A 17,021-nucleotide genomic window follows, 5' to 3' on the forward strand; every position below is an offset into this window, starting at 1 on the left:
CACAGCCCACCAACAGAGTGGTTCAGGAGCCTGGCATCCTGCTGTGCGGTGGAGCTTGCACCCTGGGAACTTCCTGATAGGGGGTGAGTGCTTTAACTACTTTGTGCCTTGGTTTCCTCAACTGGAAAGCAGGCATTAAACTGTGAGTATTAAAGAGGTGGTCTGTGCAGAGTGAGTGCTGGCTGCATGTCACGGTTGGTATTAGTAGGCATCATGACTCGTAGTTCTTGTGACTCTGATCTGCTCTGGTGTATTGTGGCTGCAGAACAATACTCACTCCTGGTATCATTCTTCCGTCGGAAATGGGGAATACCCATGTGTGTTCTGTGAAGCAGCACCCTGCTCCCCAGCCTTCTAGTTGTGCGGTGGCCACATGACTTAACTCACAGACCTCTTGCCCCCTCTTTGGGAACTTGCCTATAAATTCAGTGCTTTTGGGTAAGGGAAGCGTTTGGTTGCCATCATGGGGTGATGATCAGTAGGAGGTGGGGCCTGGTTTCCCAGCCATGTTTGCTACTATGGAAGTTATGAAGTCTCTGTCCATGCATGCCCTCGACAGAGGTCTGACTTGGCTGTCTATGGCTGCCCACCCACTACCATAGAGCTGGTGGAGGGTGGTGGGCTGGAGAGGGGAGGAGGTTGTCACTGGAGACTCGGGGAGGCATCAGGCACCTGTGCCGCAGTGGAGGCAAGACAAGGCCCCCTCCTTGCAGTCCCCATGGCACTCTAGGCTGAGCGCAGGTTTAGGTTTGAGCCACTCACTGTCAGAATGGTGAGTGCTTTAAAAAGAATATGCCCAATTTAATTTTGTGCCGATTATGGAAGAAGAGTGAAGAAGCCTGCTCAAGGTCACAGAGCTGCACGTGGACTACTCAGTGTATAGTACATGGCAGCTGTTAACCATCATTATTGTTATTGATTAGTTTGTGCATTTTTGCACACCCAGTATGTGCCTCGTATGGGTGATAATTAGTATTTGTAAACCACTTTGCTATTTCCTGTAATAGCTGATATTGGTGGTTGACTTTGTGCCGACTGCTTTGTGTGGATTGTTCCGTTTAATCCTCACCACAGCCCCACAGTCTGGACCATTAATTATTTCCGTCTCACAGATGATGAAACTGATTTACGGATATGAAGTCCCTCACCCAAGGTCATGTAGTTAGTGAGTGGCTTAGTTGGAATTCAAACCCAGAACTGCCTGACCCCAAAGCATTGAGCTCCTGAGCCATAGATTGTAATCAGTCCAGCTTCCAGAGGCCCTCATTTTGTAGGTGAGAGACATGATGCTCAGAGAAGCCAAAGAACTGAGTCCAGGCCACACAGTGGAGCACAGGTAGTGCTCCTGTTCCCTGCACTGCTGTGGATGTGGCCCTCTGTCTCTTGACCACAGAGGACCCTGTCTAGCTGCCTCTCATGGCACAGTGACCAGTGGGCCTTTGGCACCGAGCTCCCAGACCCGTCTGGCTCCGGAGGCCCCCATTCTGGTTCTGTTGGTATAGGGAGCATTGCCCAGATGGTGTTTATTCTCACATGACGACTGTGTGTATATGTATATTTGTTGATTAAAATATTACTTGCTGTATTTTGTAGCAACATTAAAAAATATTACAAATCTTCTACTGCCAACAAGAAGCTTGCCAATGTTTTCCTTAACCCCTCACTCACCAAGTGGTACGGTTTAGTGGATGCCCCCAGGCTGGGCTGAGGATATCAGAGCCTCTGACTCACCTGTGTAGAACCCCTCATAGTTTCCTGGGTCTTTGGATCAAATTTTGGCTTCTTATACTGGTCTGCCAGGGCTTGTGGTCTTGCCTTTGCCTGCCTCCTTGGCCTGGTCATCTGGTCCCATCCTCCTTCTCACACACTGGCCTTCTGTTAGGCACTTGGATGTTCCAGACTCCATTCTTCTCAGAGGCTTTGCATTTACTCGGTGCCTCTGCTTGGGGCTAGATAATTTTCTCCGGGATCTCAACATGTAGGTGTGGTCAGGACCTCCTCATTTGGGGTGGAAGTATTAATATTAGTGTTCTCACCTCTAAGGGGCCTTCCCCAGTGCCTGTGGCTTCCTGAACAACCCCCTCCCCCCTCCCTGCAGTTCTGTATTTTAATCTTTCCTAGAACTTGTCACCTAACATGCTTCACTGATCTTTAAGACACATGTTTTAATATCTCTGGAATAGGATATTGTATAATAGGTGGAAAATTAATTTCATTGGTGTCTTTTTCTTCGGGTTATATGAAAATAACAGTGTGATTTACAATTGGTGGTGTCTTAGGTTGGATGAAATAAGATGCAAAATTGTTTACTTGTTTATTGTCTCACTTCCCATAAGAATGTAAGCTCTATGAAACAGGGACCGTGTCTCTTTCACTGCCGTTTTCTCGCTGTTTCTTTTCACCTATGGTTTCTCAAACATTACTGTCACATAGTGGATGCTTACTAAGCAGATACTTGATGAAGGAGAATGGATTGTAGTTATGGTGCCCTGGCTAGTTGCTGCACTGCCATGGTCGGCTCTTTGTGGGCAGTGCATGCTCTTCCTGGTCATGTGGAACCTGCTCTTCCTCAATCCTAGAGAGGATTGAGGTATTACTAGCCCACAGCTGCCCCTTCATGCACACCACGTCATTGATGCTTCATCCATACGCATATGGATTCCAGGACCACCCAGGACTCTCTTCCCTCAGGACATATACCTGCATCCCCTGTCCGTCAGAGGACTGGGGTGTCTCATAGAATCCACTTGTAGATGGAGGAAGGGGAGCGGTGCCCCACGGTGTGCTGGTAAAAGTTTAACACCCAGATCTCTGCCCAAGAAAGGGCCCTGATGTATAGTTATTTCCCAGTTTCTGTGGTGGAAATGCTCTCCATCATGGCCAATTTCAAGCTGCTGTCTGAAGTCAACCAGCTTGCAGAATTCCTGGAAATTGAAAAATCAGCTCTTCTGGTTCCAGTACACCATTGGGACACCCAAATCTTTTCCTGCAGCCTGTGTTCACTGTTGACTGCCAGCTCCATGTGCGCTGCCTGCCTGCAGAACATTCCACGTCAGCCATGCTGTCACCTTACACCCAGCGTGGTATCCCATGTTGGCCCTCTGTGCGGCTAATTTGAGCAAGAAATGGGTGTGCTGCGCTGTAGAGCTACCCCTTCACTTTCTAACTTATTTCAGGGCTTAGTTATTGCAGCCCTAATAGAGGAGTGAGCCAATGGACTGTTGGGGCTCTCTCCCTGTTTTCTTTTCTTTTTTTTTAAATTTATGATAGTCATACAGAGAGAGAGAGAGAGGCAGAGACACAGGCAGAGGGAGAAGCAGGCTCCATGCACCAGGAGCCTGACGTGGGATTCGATCCCGGGTCTCCAGGATCGCGCCCTGGGCCAAAGGCAGGCGCCAAACCGCTGCGCCACCCAGGGATCCCTCTCCCTGTTTTCATCTGAGATTTCATATTTACATTCCAGCTCATTTGCTGCTTTTTCAAGATAGTCTCTTCTAGATTTCCCTTTCCTGGCATTCTCATATTTTCCCACTAACTACAGATCAAAGATCTTTTTTTTTTTTTTTTTTTTTTTTTAAGATTTTATTTATTTATTTGAGAGAGAGAGAAAGTGAGAAACAGCATGGGTGGAGAGGGAGGGGCAGAGGCAGAGGGAGAAGCAGATTCCCTGCTGAGCAGAGAGCCTGACGTGGACATGGGGCTCAATTCCAGGTCCAGGACCCCGGGGCCATGACTTGAGCTGAAGGCAGATGCTTAACTGAGCCATGAGGTGCCCCTCACAACTCCTTTTTCTTTGCACTGTGCTTTGTTCTTTACTGAGGCCTGCTGATGCCACAGGCCCTTGTCACTTCGTGACTGAGGTCCTGCTTCCCACTCCATGTGCTCTCTTATAGCACTGCTGATCATCGTCTAAGAACACAGTATATATTTTTTCCTGGTTCTGAAACTTTCAGCAATGCCGTGCAATTGTTGGAGCCTTTCTGCTTGACTTTGAAGCTTCTCTTAGTACTGGCTTCATCTAAGTCCACCTTTACAACCCACACCTTCCAAAATAAACTTCCAGCTGTGTGCACACTGGTCTCTGATTGTTTGTGCCTCTTTTCTCTGTGCCCTGCCCTACACTGTGTGAGATGCCCACTGTTCCCCAATACACTGTAGCATCTGTTCTGTTGAATCCTGCTCTCACCCTTAGGAACCCACACAGGCGTACCTTTCTTGGGATACCCTGTTTTTGCTGAGTAACATCCTATCTAGATTATTCATTTTTGTCTTTGGTTCTCTTTTTATTTGTAGCAGTTTTTTGAGATACGATTCACAAACCATACAACTTAGCTATTTAAAGCATATGATTCAGTGATTTTTAGAATTTTCACAGGTATGTGTAGTTATCATCACAATAATTTTTAGAACATTTTAACCAAGCCCAGGGCAATCACCAATCTACTTTTTATCTTTAAAAGTTTGCCTATTTTGGACATTTCAAATAAGTGGAGTCATACAACATGTTGCCTTTTGTGGCTGGCTTATTTCCCTTAGCATGATGGCTTCAGGTTCATTCATTTGGTAGCATGTATCAGTATTTCATTCTTTTTTTACAGCCAAATAATGTTCCATTGTGCGGATAGACCAAATTTTACTTATTCATTCATCAGTTGATGAACATTTGGGTTCTTCACACTTTTTGGCTATTATGGATAATGCTGATAGGAGCATTCATGTACAAATTTTTGTGTGGATATGTATTTTCATTTCTCCTGAGTTGATATCTGGGACTGGAATTGTTAGATCAAATGGTAACTCTCTACTCAACCTTTTGAAGGACTTCCAGACTGTTTCCACATTGCTGTGGAACTTTATATTGCTGGGGGTTCTGATTTCTCCATATCCTTGTCAACACTTGTTACTATCTGATTTTTTAAAAAATTTAAACTAAAATTAAACTTTATAATTTATAGTACATTGTTAGTTGCTGTGTAGAGTTCAATAATAATTCATTAGTTGCATATAACACCCAATGCCCATCATATCATATGCCCTCCTTAATGCCCATCACCCAGTTACTCCATTCCTCCCATCCACCTTCCCTCCAGCAACCCTCAGTTTGTTTCCTATAGTTAAGAGTCTCTCCCTCTCTGATTTTTCCTTCCTTTCTTCTATGATCCTCTGTGCTCTTTCTTATATTCTACATATGAATGAAACCATATGATAATTGTCTTTCTTTGATTCACTTATTTTGCTCAGCATAATACCCTCCAGTTCCATCCATGTTGACATAAATGGTAAGATTTCATCCTTTCTGATGGCTGGGTAACATTCCATTGTATTTATATACCACATCTTTATCCATTCATCTGTTGATGGACATCTGGGCTTTTTTCACAGTTTGGCTATTGTGGACACTGCTGCTATGAACTTTGGGGTGCAGGTGCCACTTTGGATCTCTACATTGGGGCAAATACCTAGGAATGCAATTGCTGAGTCATAGGGGAGTTCTATTTTAACTTCTTGAGGAGCCTCCATACTGTTTTCTGACTTTTGATTATAGCCTTCCTAGTGGGTATGAAGTGGTATCTCATTGTTTGAATTTGCGTTTCTCTAATAAATGATGATATTGAGCATCTTTTCATTTGCCTATTGGCCATTTGTATATCTTTCTCAGAGAAATATCTGTTCAGATATTTTTTTGTTCATTTTAAAAATTGAGTTATTTTTCTTTGTATTATTGAATTGTGGGGATTCTTCATATATTCTAAATACATATCCCTTGTCACGTGTATGACAATATATTGTCATATAAATATTGCAAATATTTTCTACCATTTTGTAGGTTGCCTTTTCACTTGCTTTATTATATCTTTTGGTACATAAAACTTTTTAATTTGGATGGAAGTCCAAAATATCTAATTTTCTTTGGTTGCTTGTGCTTTTGGTGTCTTATTAACAAATGCACTGTCAAAGCCAAGGTCATAAAGACTGACCTCTATATTTTCTTTTATTTACCCTTATGTTGTTTTAGCTCCTACTTTTAAGTCTCTGATCCTTCTTGAGTTAACTTTTGTATATGGTGTGAGGTAGCTGTTCAACTTCCTTCTTTTGCATATCAAAATCCAGCTGTACCAATACCTTGTCAATCAATTGAGATATATAGGTTTATTTCTGAATTCCCAGTTCTCTTCCGCTGCAGTGTATGCTTGGTGTTCTCCTGTCCTATATCACTAATTAGCTATTTGATTTGCATTTATTTGAAGTACTAGAGGGACGCAGTTGTTATTATAATCTTTTGTTGCTAAAAAATGTTCATGGTAAACAGTTAAAACAGAGAAGTGCCAAAGTGAAAGTCCTGCCCCAGCTGCTTTGGATCCCACTTCTAGGACGACATAACTGTCATGTTTCCTATGTAGCCTCAGAGATGTTGGCTTCTGACCAGATACATATATCTGTGTATATGTATATATGTGAAAATTCAGATGCACATTTGTGAATGTGAACATGCACAATACTGACATATTTATTTGTGTTTGTCTGCATTTTTATAATTGCATATCTCTTTTCACAAAATTGAGCTAGATAAAGGATTCTATGACTTTAAAAAATCATGAGGAAATCCCATACATCCCTCCATGTCAGTTGTACACGTTTTACCTCATCCTTTCTTAATGGCTACATAATATTTTATAGAAGGTGTACACCATCATTTCTTCAGCCAGTTCCTTATTGTTGCATATTGATGTTTTTTCCTTTTTTCTTGCTATTCCATTTCTGCTGTGTATATGTGGGAGCACTTTTCTCGGTAGGATACCTGAAAGTGGAGTTGCTGATCCTGGCTTTTGTCTTAAAGTCATTTTTAACATTTTCCCCTCCACTGTGCTTTATTATGCCTTACACATATTAGATACTTAATAAATATTTACTGAAGTGAACTTTTAAGGGTTTTACTCTGGATTTATCCCTAGCTTGCTATTTCATTTCAGTAAACTGTTTTATGACACCCTCATGCCTATTTCCCTTCCTCTGAAATGAATGAAAGTGTTGGTTATCCAGTCTTCATTAGGGAGAACTGCATTGGAATGAGTCAAGCAGTGTTGTGATGTCTACCCTGTGTGTGGTCCTGGGAATACATGGAGAGGAGGTTGCCCCAGCCCTTAAGGTATTTGCAGATTTTTTAGGATGAGGCCGGTAGGATGTATGACACTTCCCTAAGAGACACATGTATTATGATGGGTACTGTCAGGAAAGATCACATGGAGGAGAGACACTGAGATGCTCTTAAATGAAGGGGAAGCTTTAAACAGGTGGATGTCCTGGGGGTGGATGTCTGCTAGTGGTTCTTGGCTGAGGAACAGCATAATGGATGCAGAGGAGGTGAAGAAAGTGATTCTGTGGAGTGTAGGGTATGTGCGAACAGCAGCAGGAAACAGCTGGAGGGCCAGTGGGGACATGCTGTGGTCGACCTTGAATCCACACAGGGCTTTGGCACTAATCTGCTAGGTATTGGGCCACTTTGAGAGGCTTTTAAGTGGAATTATATTGTTGAAGTTCGTCTGGAGAGAGTGATGTGCTCTGTCAACCGGGGTCATGGATAAAGGGGTATCTTCATTTCTAGAGGTTTCTGTGATATAACTTTTTCCCCGTCCTTCTCTTCCCATCCCTCAATTCTTCCCTTAGCTGTCTGAAAATGTGGTTAACCGCATGAAGGATTCCAGCCAGCCTTGCAAAGCTGGGCAGTCAGCTCCCCCTCCTGCCCCTCCATCTTCTACATTTGGCAACTCTAAAGGCCCAGAGAAAGGTATGGTAGATGGCAGGGAGTCTGTGGAGGGTGGGAATGGGGTGTGAAAGGAATGACAAACAGCCTTCCTGTCAGAACAGATTTGATAGCTAATGTGGCTTCTCTTTGTTTCTGGGTGATGTAAGCACCTCCTTTCTCATAACTGCTTTTCAGGAGAGTGTGGCTTTCCTGTGTGATAGACACTGTCTGCTATGATGAAAGAGCCACATTTAGTCAGAGTGCCTACTTGTGACTGGGGCCAGACTGTTTGAGTTTCTCAATATGTAACAAATGAAGTAAAAGGGCTTGGTAACTCAGGTAAGAAGTTGCTGTTAAGGATCCCTAAGAGACACATTGTCATTACTGTTTGGTATGGTTCCCAGAGTATTAGGGATTTATGTGAATTGGACCAGCCTGGGGGAATTGAGTTGATGACTTGAGCATTGACCTCAGCACCTTTAACTGAGCCCTCACATCAAGTGATCCTGACCTGGCTTCTGGGACAGTTCACCGTGGGCTTCTAGCAAGGCCTGCCACCCCGTACCTTTCAGGGGTTCCTTTTGCACCCATGGTGGGCTCAGAGTTTCATTTGTTCCCTTCTCTGTGGGGTCCATGACAAATTAAGAAATTTGTGCTTTTCTCCAAACAGTGACTTTCAGCAAACACAAAGGAATGAAACAATTTTATTTTATTTTATTTTATTTTAAAAAATATTTATTTATTTATTTATTTATTTGTTTGTTTATTTATTTATTTATTTATGATAGAGAGAGAGAGAGAGAGAGAGAGAGGCAGACACACAGGAGGAGGGAGAGACAGGCTCCATGCCAGGAGCCCAACGCGGGACTCGATCCTGGGACCCCAGGATCACGCCCTGGGCCAAAGACAGGCGCCAAACTGCTGAGCCACCCAGGGATCCCCCTAATGAAACAATTTTAAAAAGGATCTAAGATATTTTAAGATATTTCAAATAAGGATAGTCCTTGGAGCAGCTGCTATTCTAGCCAATAAATACTTGTTTATAAGAATCTGGGTCTTTTGTCTATCAACCACAGCTTGTCTTTTCTGCCAATCTTCCTTATTAGGTAGTAAGACTGTAGAAGGCAGAAGTTGTATCCTGTCCAGTTAGCATTTACTATCTGCTGGTCTGGGATCAGGACAAGTGCCTGATGCTGGTCGTGTACAGTGATGCATAGACAGGGATGCCTCCCTCATGGTACACACAGCTCTAGTTAAGGAGCCAGATGTATAACCCTGTAGGTTATGTGTATCACGATGAAGCAACACTAGAAGCATGCCTATGGCCAGGGTAGCACAGAGGAGTGACTCATTATTTTAGGGAGGAGCTTCAAGAGGAAATGATGGTTAAACTGGATTTTGAAAGATAGAGCAATGGTAGATGAGCAATTCAGGCTTGGTGAACAGCATAAGTACAGTCCCCAGAGGTGTGGCATAGTCTGGCCTATGTGGGGCCCTAGGAATGATTTGCTATCTCTGGAATACAGAGTATAAGAAAAGGAGAGCTCTTGAGGTACTGCTCAGGGCCCAGGCTACAGACCTCTACAGAGGCCAGAGACCTCTGCATGCATCCATAAGGCTGGAACTCCAGCCAGGCCTACCAGCTTGCCACTGTATTGTCTGCCCCAGGGCTTCCTGAGCATCACAACCAATGGGTAACTGGGTTTGGACCCACCCTGAGATCTTTTTGAATATCGATCAGTGAAGGGGCAAATGAGATTCTTGAACCCTCATAAGATGCTCTTGTCTTTTAAAAAGAGGGGTGGCTCCCCACAATATCTCTAGCAACTGACAAGAAGGGGGGTTGAAGAGGGCTCTCACTTAACCCAGTGCACTTGAATAAATTGAATTAACTGGTGAGAGGGAGAAAGTGATGAAATAAGCAAAGAAGGCCAAAATCTGTCATGCATATGTCAGCTTTAGCTTCGGAAGATGAAAGAAAAATTGGTTTCAGTTTTGGTTAAGTTTCAGCGGTTTAAGGAGCAGGAATGGTGGTTCATTTGTCATTTGGGTGTAGTTATAACTATTTTTCTGTTTAAGTGATTGTGAATTTGGGTTTCTGAGTGCTGGAGAATAGTCAGCATAAATGGGCTGTCGTGAAGTTGACTAATTTTAAGATATTTTTACTCTTAAAATTGGTGTTTGCTTTTATTTTAGTGATGAAACAAGATTAGAAAAAGTTAAAATTAAATCCTTATGTCACATCATACCTCAAAATAAATGTCAGAGGAAATAAAAGATTTAAATGTAAGAATTGAAGCCATAAGAGTACAATAATAGTACATAAGGGTAAAACATGTAGACTTTCTAAGCACTCCATCAATTGAAGAAACCCTAAATTAAGAAGAAAAGTGGGAAATCTAACTATAAGAAATTAGACAATTTAGAAAAAAATAAATGAAGAATGAATGATAAACTAGGGGACTATAACATGACAGGGTATTAGCAGTCCTAATATAGAGAGTTCTTAAAGATCTTTGACAATTCAATAGAAAATGCATATGAATGGTCATAAACCGGTGATGAGATTTTCCACTTTGCTAATAGTGAAAGACACACATTAATGAGTGTTACCAGGGGGAAGGGAAATGGGCAGGCTCCTACACACAAGGTGGGAGTGTGGATTAGTGCCACATTTTCTACGTTACTTTCGTAACTATGAAAAAAGAAAATTGTTTGAAAAGCTAAAGTAAATATGATAAATTACATCTCAATAAAGCTGTTGTAAGTAAACATATAAAAACAGGGGGCATATCTCAAAGTAAAAACTCAGCAGTGGTTTACTATTTTTTTTTATTCCCATTTGAGAACCCGGTGTGTTACCCAGGAACACTTAGGTATGCCCTCCTAGCCAGGCAGAGCACTGCTGTGCCCATCCTTCTGTGAGAGGTGGTCTGAAAGCCTGAGACATAGGATGATTGCATTTGGAAGTGCCTTCCTGAAGGGTTGAGTTCTGGAGCCTTTGAGTTCAGTGTGCTTTAAAAGGTCTTGGCAGTGGAATAGCAAATCCTCACCTACTCTCTCACAGAGCCTGGTTCTTCTGCAGTATTTTTGCGCAGTTCTAGGCACTGCTACTTTAGAAACCTGTGATGGAGGGGTAGGATGTTTGGCCAAGGCCATGGAAAGTGTTGTGGTTTGGCTGAAAGGCTGTGGGGAGAGGGGAGTAGCAAAATCTTCAGTGTCACCAAGTGGTGGAGAGACTAGAGTAGACTGGGTTTGCTCAAAAATCACTGAGTTCATGGCCATCAAAAGGGAACCCTTATAACAACTTAAGAGCCCAGTAACATTACAGGTGATGCAGATCAACTGATAGCTAAGTTTCCATTAATATGTGGTGTTTGCCACTTTCAGGGTTAGAAATCTGTAGAGTGGGCTACTAAGGGAAACATCCCCACCAAACCCCCACCAAAACAGAGACCCTGGAGGCTGTCCTTTGAGCATAAAGCAGAGCAGTGGGTATGCTCAGCCTTTCGAGGCTTGTGTTTGGGAGATGACCTAGATTCCAGGTGATTGTAGAGTGAGGAGTGATGGATTGGTAGCACTGCACTCAAGTGGCTGTGCCTGCTGCCTGCCCTACACAGTGAACTGTCCTGGTGCAGGATGAGGAAGCGGATGGGCCTTTGGGCTGCACCTCTCCAGACTGGCTGGATCAAAGATGTGTTCTGTGTCTGTCTGTGGGGCACATCCATCCAGGGATGTATGCTCCTGAGCCCTTTCCTGGATGACCGCCATGCCTTCATGGATCCTAGGCTGCTGCTGACTGGCCTTTTCTTTTCATTCCTTTGTAGACTCCAGAGTGCCCAGGTCTGAGTATAGTGGTGGCCAGAAGTCCTCAGGGGCGGAGGAGGATTTCCTTAAGAGGTAAGCCCGAGTATCCACTCACCCCTGGCCCTGTGCTCTGACTAAACACTCTCTCCTCACCAGATACCTCCCCCTTGCCTGAAGGCCCAAAGGTTTGTCTTACTTAGATTGCACAAGAACCCTATGATATAGGTGGCACAGATCCTAGTTTAAAAATGAAGGAACACCAAAAGTGACCTGAGAGGGTTGATTGCTGATGTTCTTAAAAATTCACTTTAATTTTTTTCCTTTATTTAATTTTATTTTTTTTAATTTTATTTAAATTCAATTAATTAACATATAGTAGAGTATTAGTTTCAGATATAGAGTTTAGTGATTCATCAGTTGCAATACAACACCCAGTGCTCATTACATCAAGTGCCCTTCTTAATGCCCATCACCCAGTTGTCCTTTCCTCCCAAAATTCACTTTAAAAATCTAGGAGTATCACATTAAAAAAAAAAAAAAAAAAAAGCTAAAAGTAAGTAGCTGAGTGAGTGGCTGGACCTTCTGTGCCTGTGTATGCATACAGGCATATTTTTAGAGACAGGAAGAAGAAACAGAGCCCCCATAGTTCTAACTGGTTGCCTAGATGATTTGGCTACAGGGTGTTGGTGACTTCCCATTGGCACAGGCCACACCCACAGAGAGCTGGCTACACCTCTTAAGAGCTCAGTAAGGGGTCTGGGTCCCCTCCCCTGAGGCACAGAGGCCCTCGGAATGCAGATGTGTTTTCTGATTGTGCCCTGCACTAGTTATGTGATCCCAGAAAATCACTGCATTTCTCTGGTTCCTGGAGAAGGGCATAAATGGAGTACCTCTTTGATGGGAGTGTTGTCCTGAATAAACATGTTACTGCAAACGAAGCACTAAGCCTAGCACCCGGGAGTTCTCAGTGAATGTTCACTGTAGTTGTCATTGGCTTCCTCTATACCTATATACCCTATAGAGTATAGGTATATACTATACCTATACTTTTTTTATATACTATATAGGTATAGTATATACTATACCTATACCTATACTTTTTTTTTAAAAAGTTTTTTAATTTTTTTTCCTCTACCCTTTAGGACATAGTGCAGTGGCTTAGGGGGCCCAATGTTAGCCACTGTTGAGTGGCTCTCTCAATTAGGTCAGCTGAGCTGGGTCTGTTCCATAGTCATGGATTGAAATCCACATTCTAAGATCCACATAGATTCTAAATCCACATTTCTCCTCTCTGATCCTAAGAGGCTTCTCCAAGAATAACTAACCTGAACCTTTTTTTTTTTGTACTTCTAAATATTTTTAAAATGTTCAACTAACACATGCTAATGAAAGACTTAGGAAATATATAAAATGAAAAAATCAGCCATAGATTCAGAATAACCCCTGTTAATATTTTGAGTATTTCTTTCAAATGTCTTCTTACACCTAGTTTAGGATTATTTTTTCAAAGTTACATATAATTTTAAATCTTCTAATTTTCACATAGTTTTACAGTTATCTTCCATTTGTCAAACTGGCTTTATAAACACTTTTATTAGTATTGTTTATTGGTTCTCATTTTTTTAGATTTTAGCCTATTGACAAATCTAAGAATATATTGGTCTAATGATGATGTCATATACCATTGCTCAATTGTACCGTATGTCCTTTAACTTGACCTTGATGTTGGACATGTAAGTTGTTTGTGTTTTTGTACATCATAGTAAATAATTCTTGTAAGAGCATCTTGGTACTAACAACCTTTTTCTGTCTTCAGGATTATTTTGCTAGGCAGAATGCCCAGAAATAGGTCAGATGGTAGGAATACATTCAGGATGAAGAGTTAAACGTTCCAAACAAGACTGCCATCATCTGAACTGTTCATGCTTTCAAATGGAGGCAGAAGAATGTGGGCTTCCCACCTTGCCTGTCCGCTGTGTAGGAGTGGCTGGCCCAGGATTGCACCTGTGCCCCGAGAATGTCTCATTTGCCATATGGCTGATTGCTCATCTGGTGGTCAGGTCTCCTTGTTCCTAATCTGTATTGTCCTGGTGAGAATATGTCACTCTACCCCCTTGCCCTGGGGATATCACTCATGCCTGATCTCTCCCACTGGCCTCAGAGATCTCTTGGTCCACAGATCCCTATCCCCTGCCAGCGGAGTGAACATGCAAACCTTGTCTTGGCCACGTTCTGCCAGTCAGGCCATCTGCATCTGCTTCCGTCCATCTTTTTTCTGGCACAGGTATAAACAGGAGCAGGCCAGGGTCCAGGATGAACTATTCCAGGTGGTGACAAGGGAAAGAGAGGCAGCCACAAAGCACAGGAGTGCATCCCTGCAGCGGGGAGAGGGCAGCGTTGACCAGGAGAAGCGGAAGTCAGCCCAGCTGGTGAGTACACATCTCCCTGAACTGGCCTTTTGTGCTTCCGCAGCACTGGGAGGCAGAGGTCAGGCCCCAGAGCCTGATCTGTCTGAAGCCCTGGGGCCTGGTTTCACCTCTGCGGAAAGGGTATCTTTCAGGGGACCAGGGGCTTGAGTTCTTCTAGCCCCAACTCTGCCGTTGACTTGCTTTGCTGCCTCTGGCTGGTATTTTCAGTCTCGGGAGTGCTAGGTTTATACATTCAGCAGTCTGGTCCCTCTGTCTGAAAAGTCACAGTTGTAAGCAGTATGTGTGCCAGGAGGCTGTGAAGGGAGAGCACTAGTGGCTTGAGGGCATGCAATAATGAGATGGAGAGCCCAATTTTTTAAAGGTAGGCAGCCTGGATATAAGTCCTAGCTCCCTGCTTTCTTGCTTGGGCCCATTCTCCAGTGTCTATGAGCCTTGGTTGGGAATCATGATGTTTGCACATAGGATGGCCCAAGGGATTAAGTGAGGTAATAACTGTCCTGGGCTTAGCATGTGCCTGGTGGATTATAAAAGTGCACTGTTATTGCTGTTATTGTTATTAATATGTTTAATTGATCGGACACTACTAGTTAGGATTCTTTCTGCTGCGAGTGAAGGCATTATGTCACAATACTAGAAGTCTAGAATGCGCCAGGGTTGACTAATTCAGCAGTTCACCAGCATCGTCATGGACTCCCGTTCTCCTGCTACTCTGCCGTCTTCAGTGTGCCAGTGTGTCCTCAGGCCAGACATTTCCTCAGTTCGATGATAGGTGCCCCACACCCTGCCACGTCTTACATGGATGGAGACGTACCCATCAGGAGAAGAGAGAACTTTCCCATGAGCTCCTGGCAGAAGGCCTCTGACCTCACACTGGCCTGAACTACACCAGGTCCCCATGGCTCAGCCAGTCCTCCACAAAGGGAGCAGAGAGGGCCTCACTGACTGGAGCTAGGACTCTTCTCTGGTCACACTTGGGTGGGGGGGAAGTGGGCATCCAGATAGAATGAGGACTGATGGTAATGGTTCTCCCAAGTCCATTTTCATGTGGGAAGACCCCCACATATCCAAGAAATTCTCTGACACCAGTGGGGTATCCTCCGATGCAGCTCAGTCCTCAGACTCTATGGGGCACATGACTGCCCCCTCCCTGCACGTCAGCCACTACTCAAAGACCAGGTCTTCCCCTGTGCTTTTGGCTGACGGTTGTTAATTAGAGGTTCCCATGATCCCCTCATTTGACTGATTTGCTAGAGTGGCTCATGGAACTCAGAGAAACTTACTAAAAGGACTTACCTCAGGAATAGCCAGATGGGTGAGATACATAGAGCAGGGTCTACGGGGAAAGGTTATGGAGCTTCCCTGTCCTGTGTGCCATGCTCCCACAACATCTGTGTGTTCACCAACCTGGAAGCTCTTCAGATCCAGTTATTTTGGAATGAAACTGGGGTGAGGCTTCATTACCTAGGCATGACTGATTAAATCATTGGTCATTGGTGATTGAACTCAGCCTCCAGTCCCTTTCCTCTCCCTGGAGCTCAGGGGTAGGACTGAGCCTTCCAACCCTGTAATCATGGGGTTGGCTCCTTTGGTAACTAGTCCTCATCCTTAGGTGCAGTCCAAAAGTCATATTATTAACATAAAAAAAGAAACCTTTATCTCTCTCATCACTTAGGAAATTACAAGAATTTTAGGAGCTCTGTGCCAGGAATAGTAGATAAAGACTAAATATTTAGGTCTTACTATAAATCATGGTATCACAGCAAGAAATGGGGATGGGGAGAATGTCTGCAGCAACATCTACTATGATCTGCCTCAGAGGCCAGGGGCTGGGAGATGAGCAGCAGCCCTAGGCCTTATGTAGGTGGCCTGGTGTACCCTGTGCTCCACAGAAGGAAGTTGGAGATGAGGTGAATTACCACTTGGGACTGTGCCCTGGGTGGTGGCCAGGAGGAAGTCCTTTGCATGGATGTTGGAAGCTTCGGTAGGCACATAAGAAATGCTGGTTGAACTAGGCCCTCTGGGAAATAGAACTGGTGTAGCCTTGCCCTTGGGAAATTTTCACTGTAGTGGGGAAGACAGACTTAAACCAGAAACTTAGAAAAAGCCCACATCGGTTTCAGTAAACATGAAATGGAGGCAAAGATGTACTTGAGGATGCAAAGGCAGTGGTGTCAGCTGCTGATGGAAGACATGGCTTTGACCCCAGCCTTGAGTGATATAGGGCCCCGAGGCTGAGGGTGCCACTGCTGGGAGATAGGTGGGTATGGAGGTGGTGAGAGGACACAGTGAGAGAGGGGAGCGAGATGTGAAGCCTTATAGAAGACCTCTGACACCTTGCAGACTTGACCCACAAAATAGCCCATGGTGACTCTGAAACCACAGATGAGTCACTGGAGTCCATGAGGATGATGATGATGTGGATCTGACTGGTGTTTTTAGAACCCTGTGGCATCCTGGTGAAAAGACTGTTGGTGCAGAGAGAAACTCGGGTGAGGATGTGGTTTTAGGGACTCTGGCCGTCAGTCTCTGCAGGGCAGGTGGTTGTCACCCTCTGCTGGGAGACTGACAACCAAGTTGAAAGGGCCCCGGAGGTGAAGGGTTAATCAATACGCTATGAGCAAACCAAACTGGCCACCTGGGATAGTTGCCTACCGTGGAAAATTGCAGCCTACAGGTGTGGTATTTCTTCCTTCTCACCTGGAACGTGTTAATTGCAGTGAAAGGGAATTCACAGCTTCCCTTCTTCCGCCTGTGAAGGAGAAGTCTGGGTCCTGCCTCCTCAAGACTATTCTTGGAGGTGAACATTTACAGGAGGAAGGGGCTTAAATGACCTTCACAACAGCTGTGTGGGTTTTCTTCTTCTTCTTTTTTTTTTTTTTTAACAAAGCGTAACTTTCAAGTAAAGAAAATACATCTTGATTTGATCCTACCCTACCTCCCCAATTTCTTGATGGATAATGCTCTTCTGAACCTGAATTCCTAGGGAACAGTGAAGTAAGTGACTTCCTTCATTTTGAATATGTTGATTAACTACTTTTCTG

The 17,021-nt window shown here is 43.9% G+C and overlaps 1 protein-coding gene across 1 annotated transcript in view; it reads left to right on the top strand.

Annotated features, from left to right (window-relative positions):
- Window positions 1–17,021, top strand: part of CHCHD6 (coiled-coil-helix-coiled-coil-helix domain containing 6) — a 248,580-nt gene that overhangs the window by 12,723 nt on the left and 218,836 nt on the right. The window contains exons 2-4 of the mRNA XM_077857577.1: window positions 7,666–7,786; window positions 11,572–11,644; window positions 13,836–13,980. Of these exons, the coding sequence (XP_077713703.1) occupies window positions 7,666–7,786; window positions 11,572–11,644; window positions 13,836–13,980 (339 nt within the window). The remainder of the gene's footprint in view (window positions 1–7,665; window positions 7,787–11,571; window positions 11,645–13,835; window positions 13,981–17,021) is intronic.

This window comes from Canis aureus, chromosome 19 (genome assembly GCF_053574225.1).
Source record: "Canis aureus isolate CA01 chromosome 19, VMU_Caureus_v.1.0, whole genome shotgun sequence".
Lineage (NCBI taxonomy): Eukaryota > Metazoa > Chordata > Mammalia > Carnivora > Canidae > Canis > Canis aureus.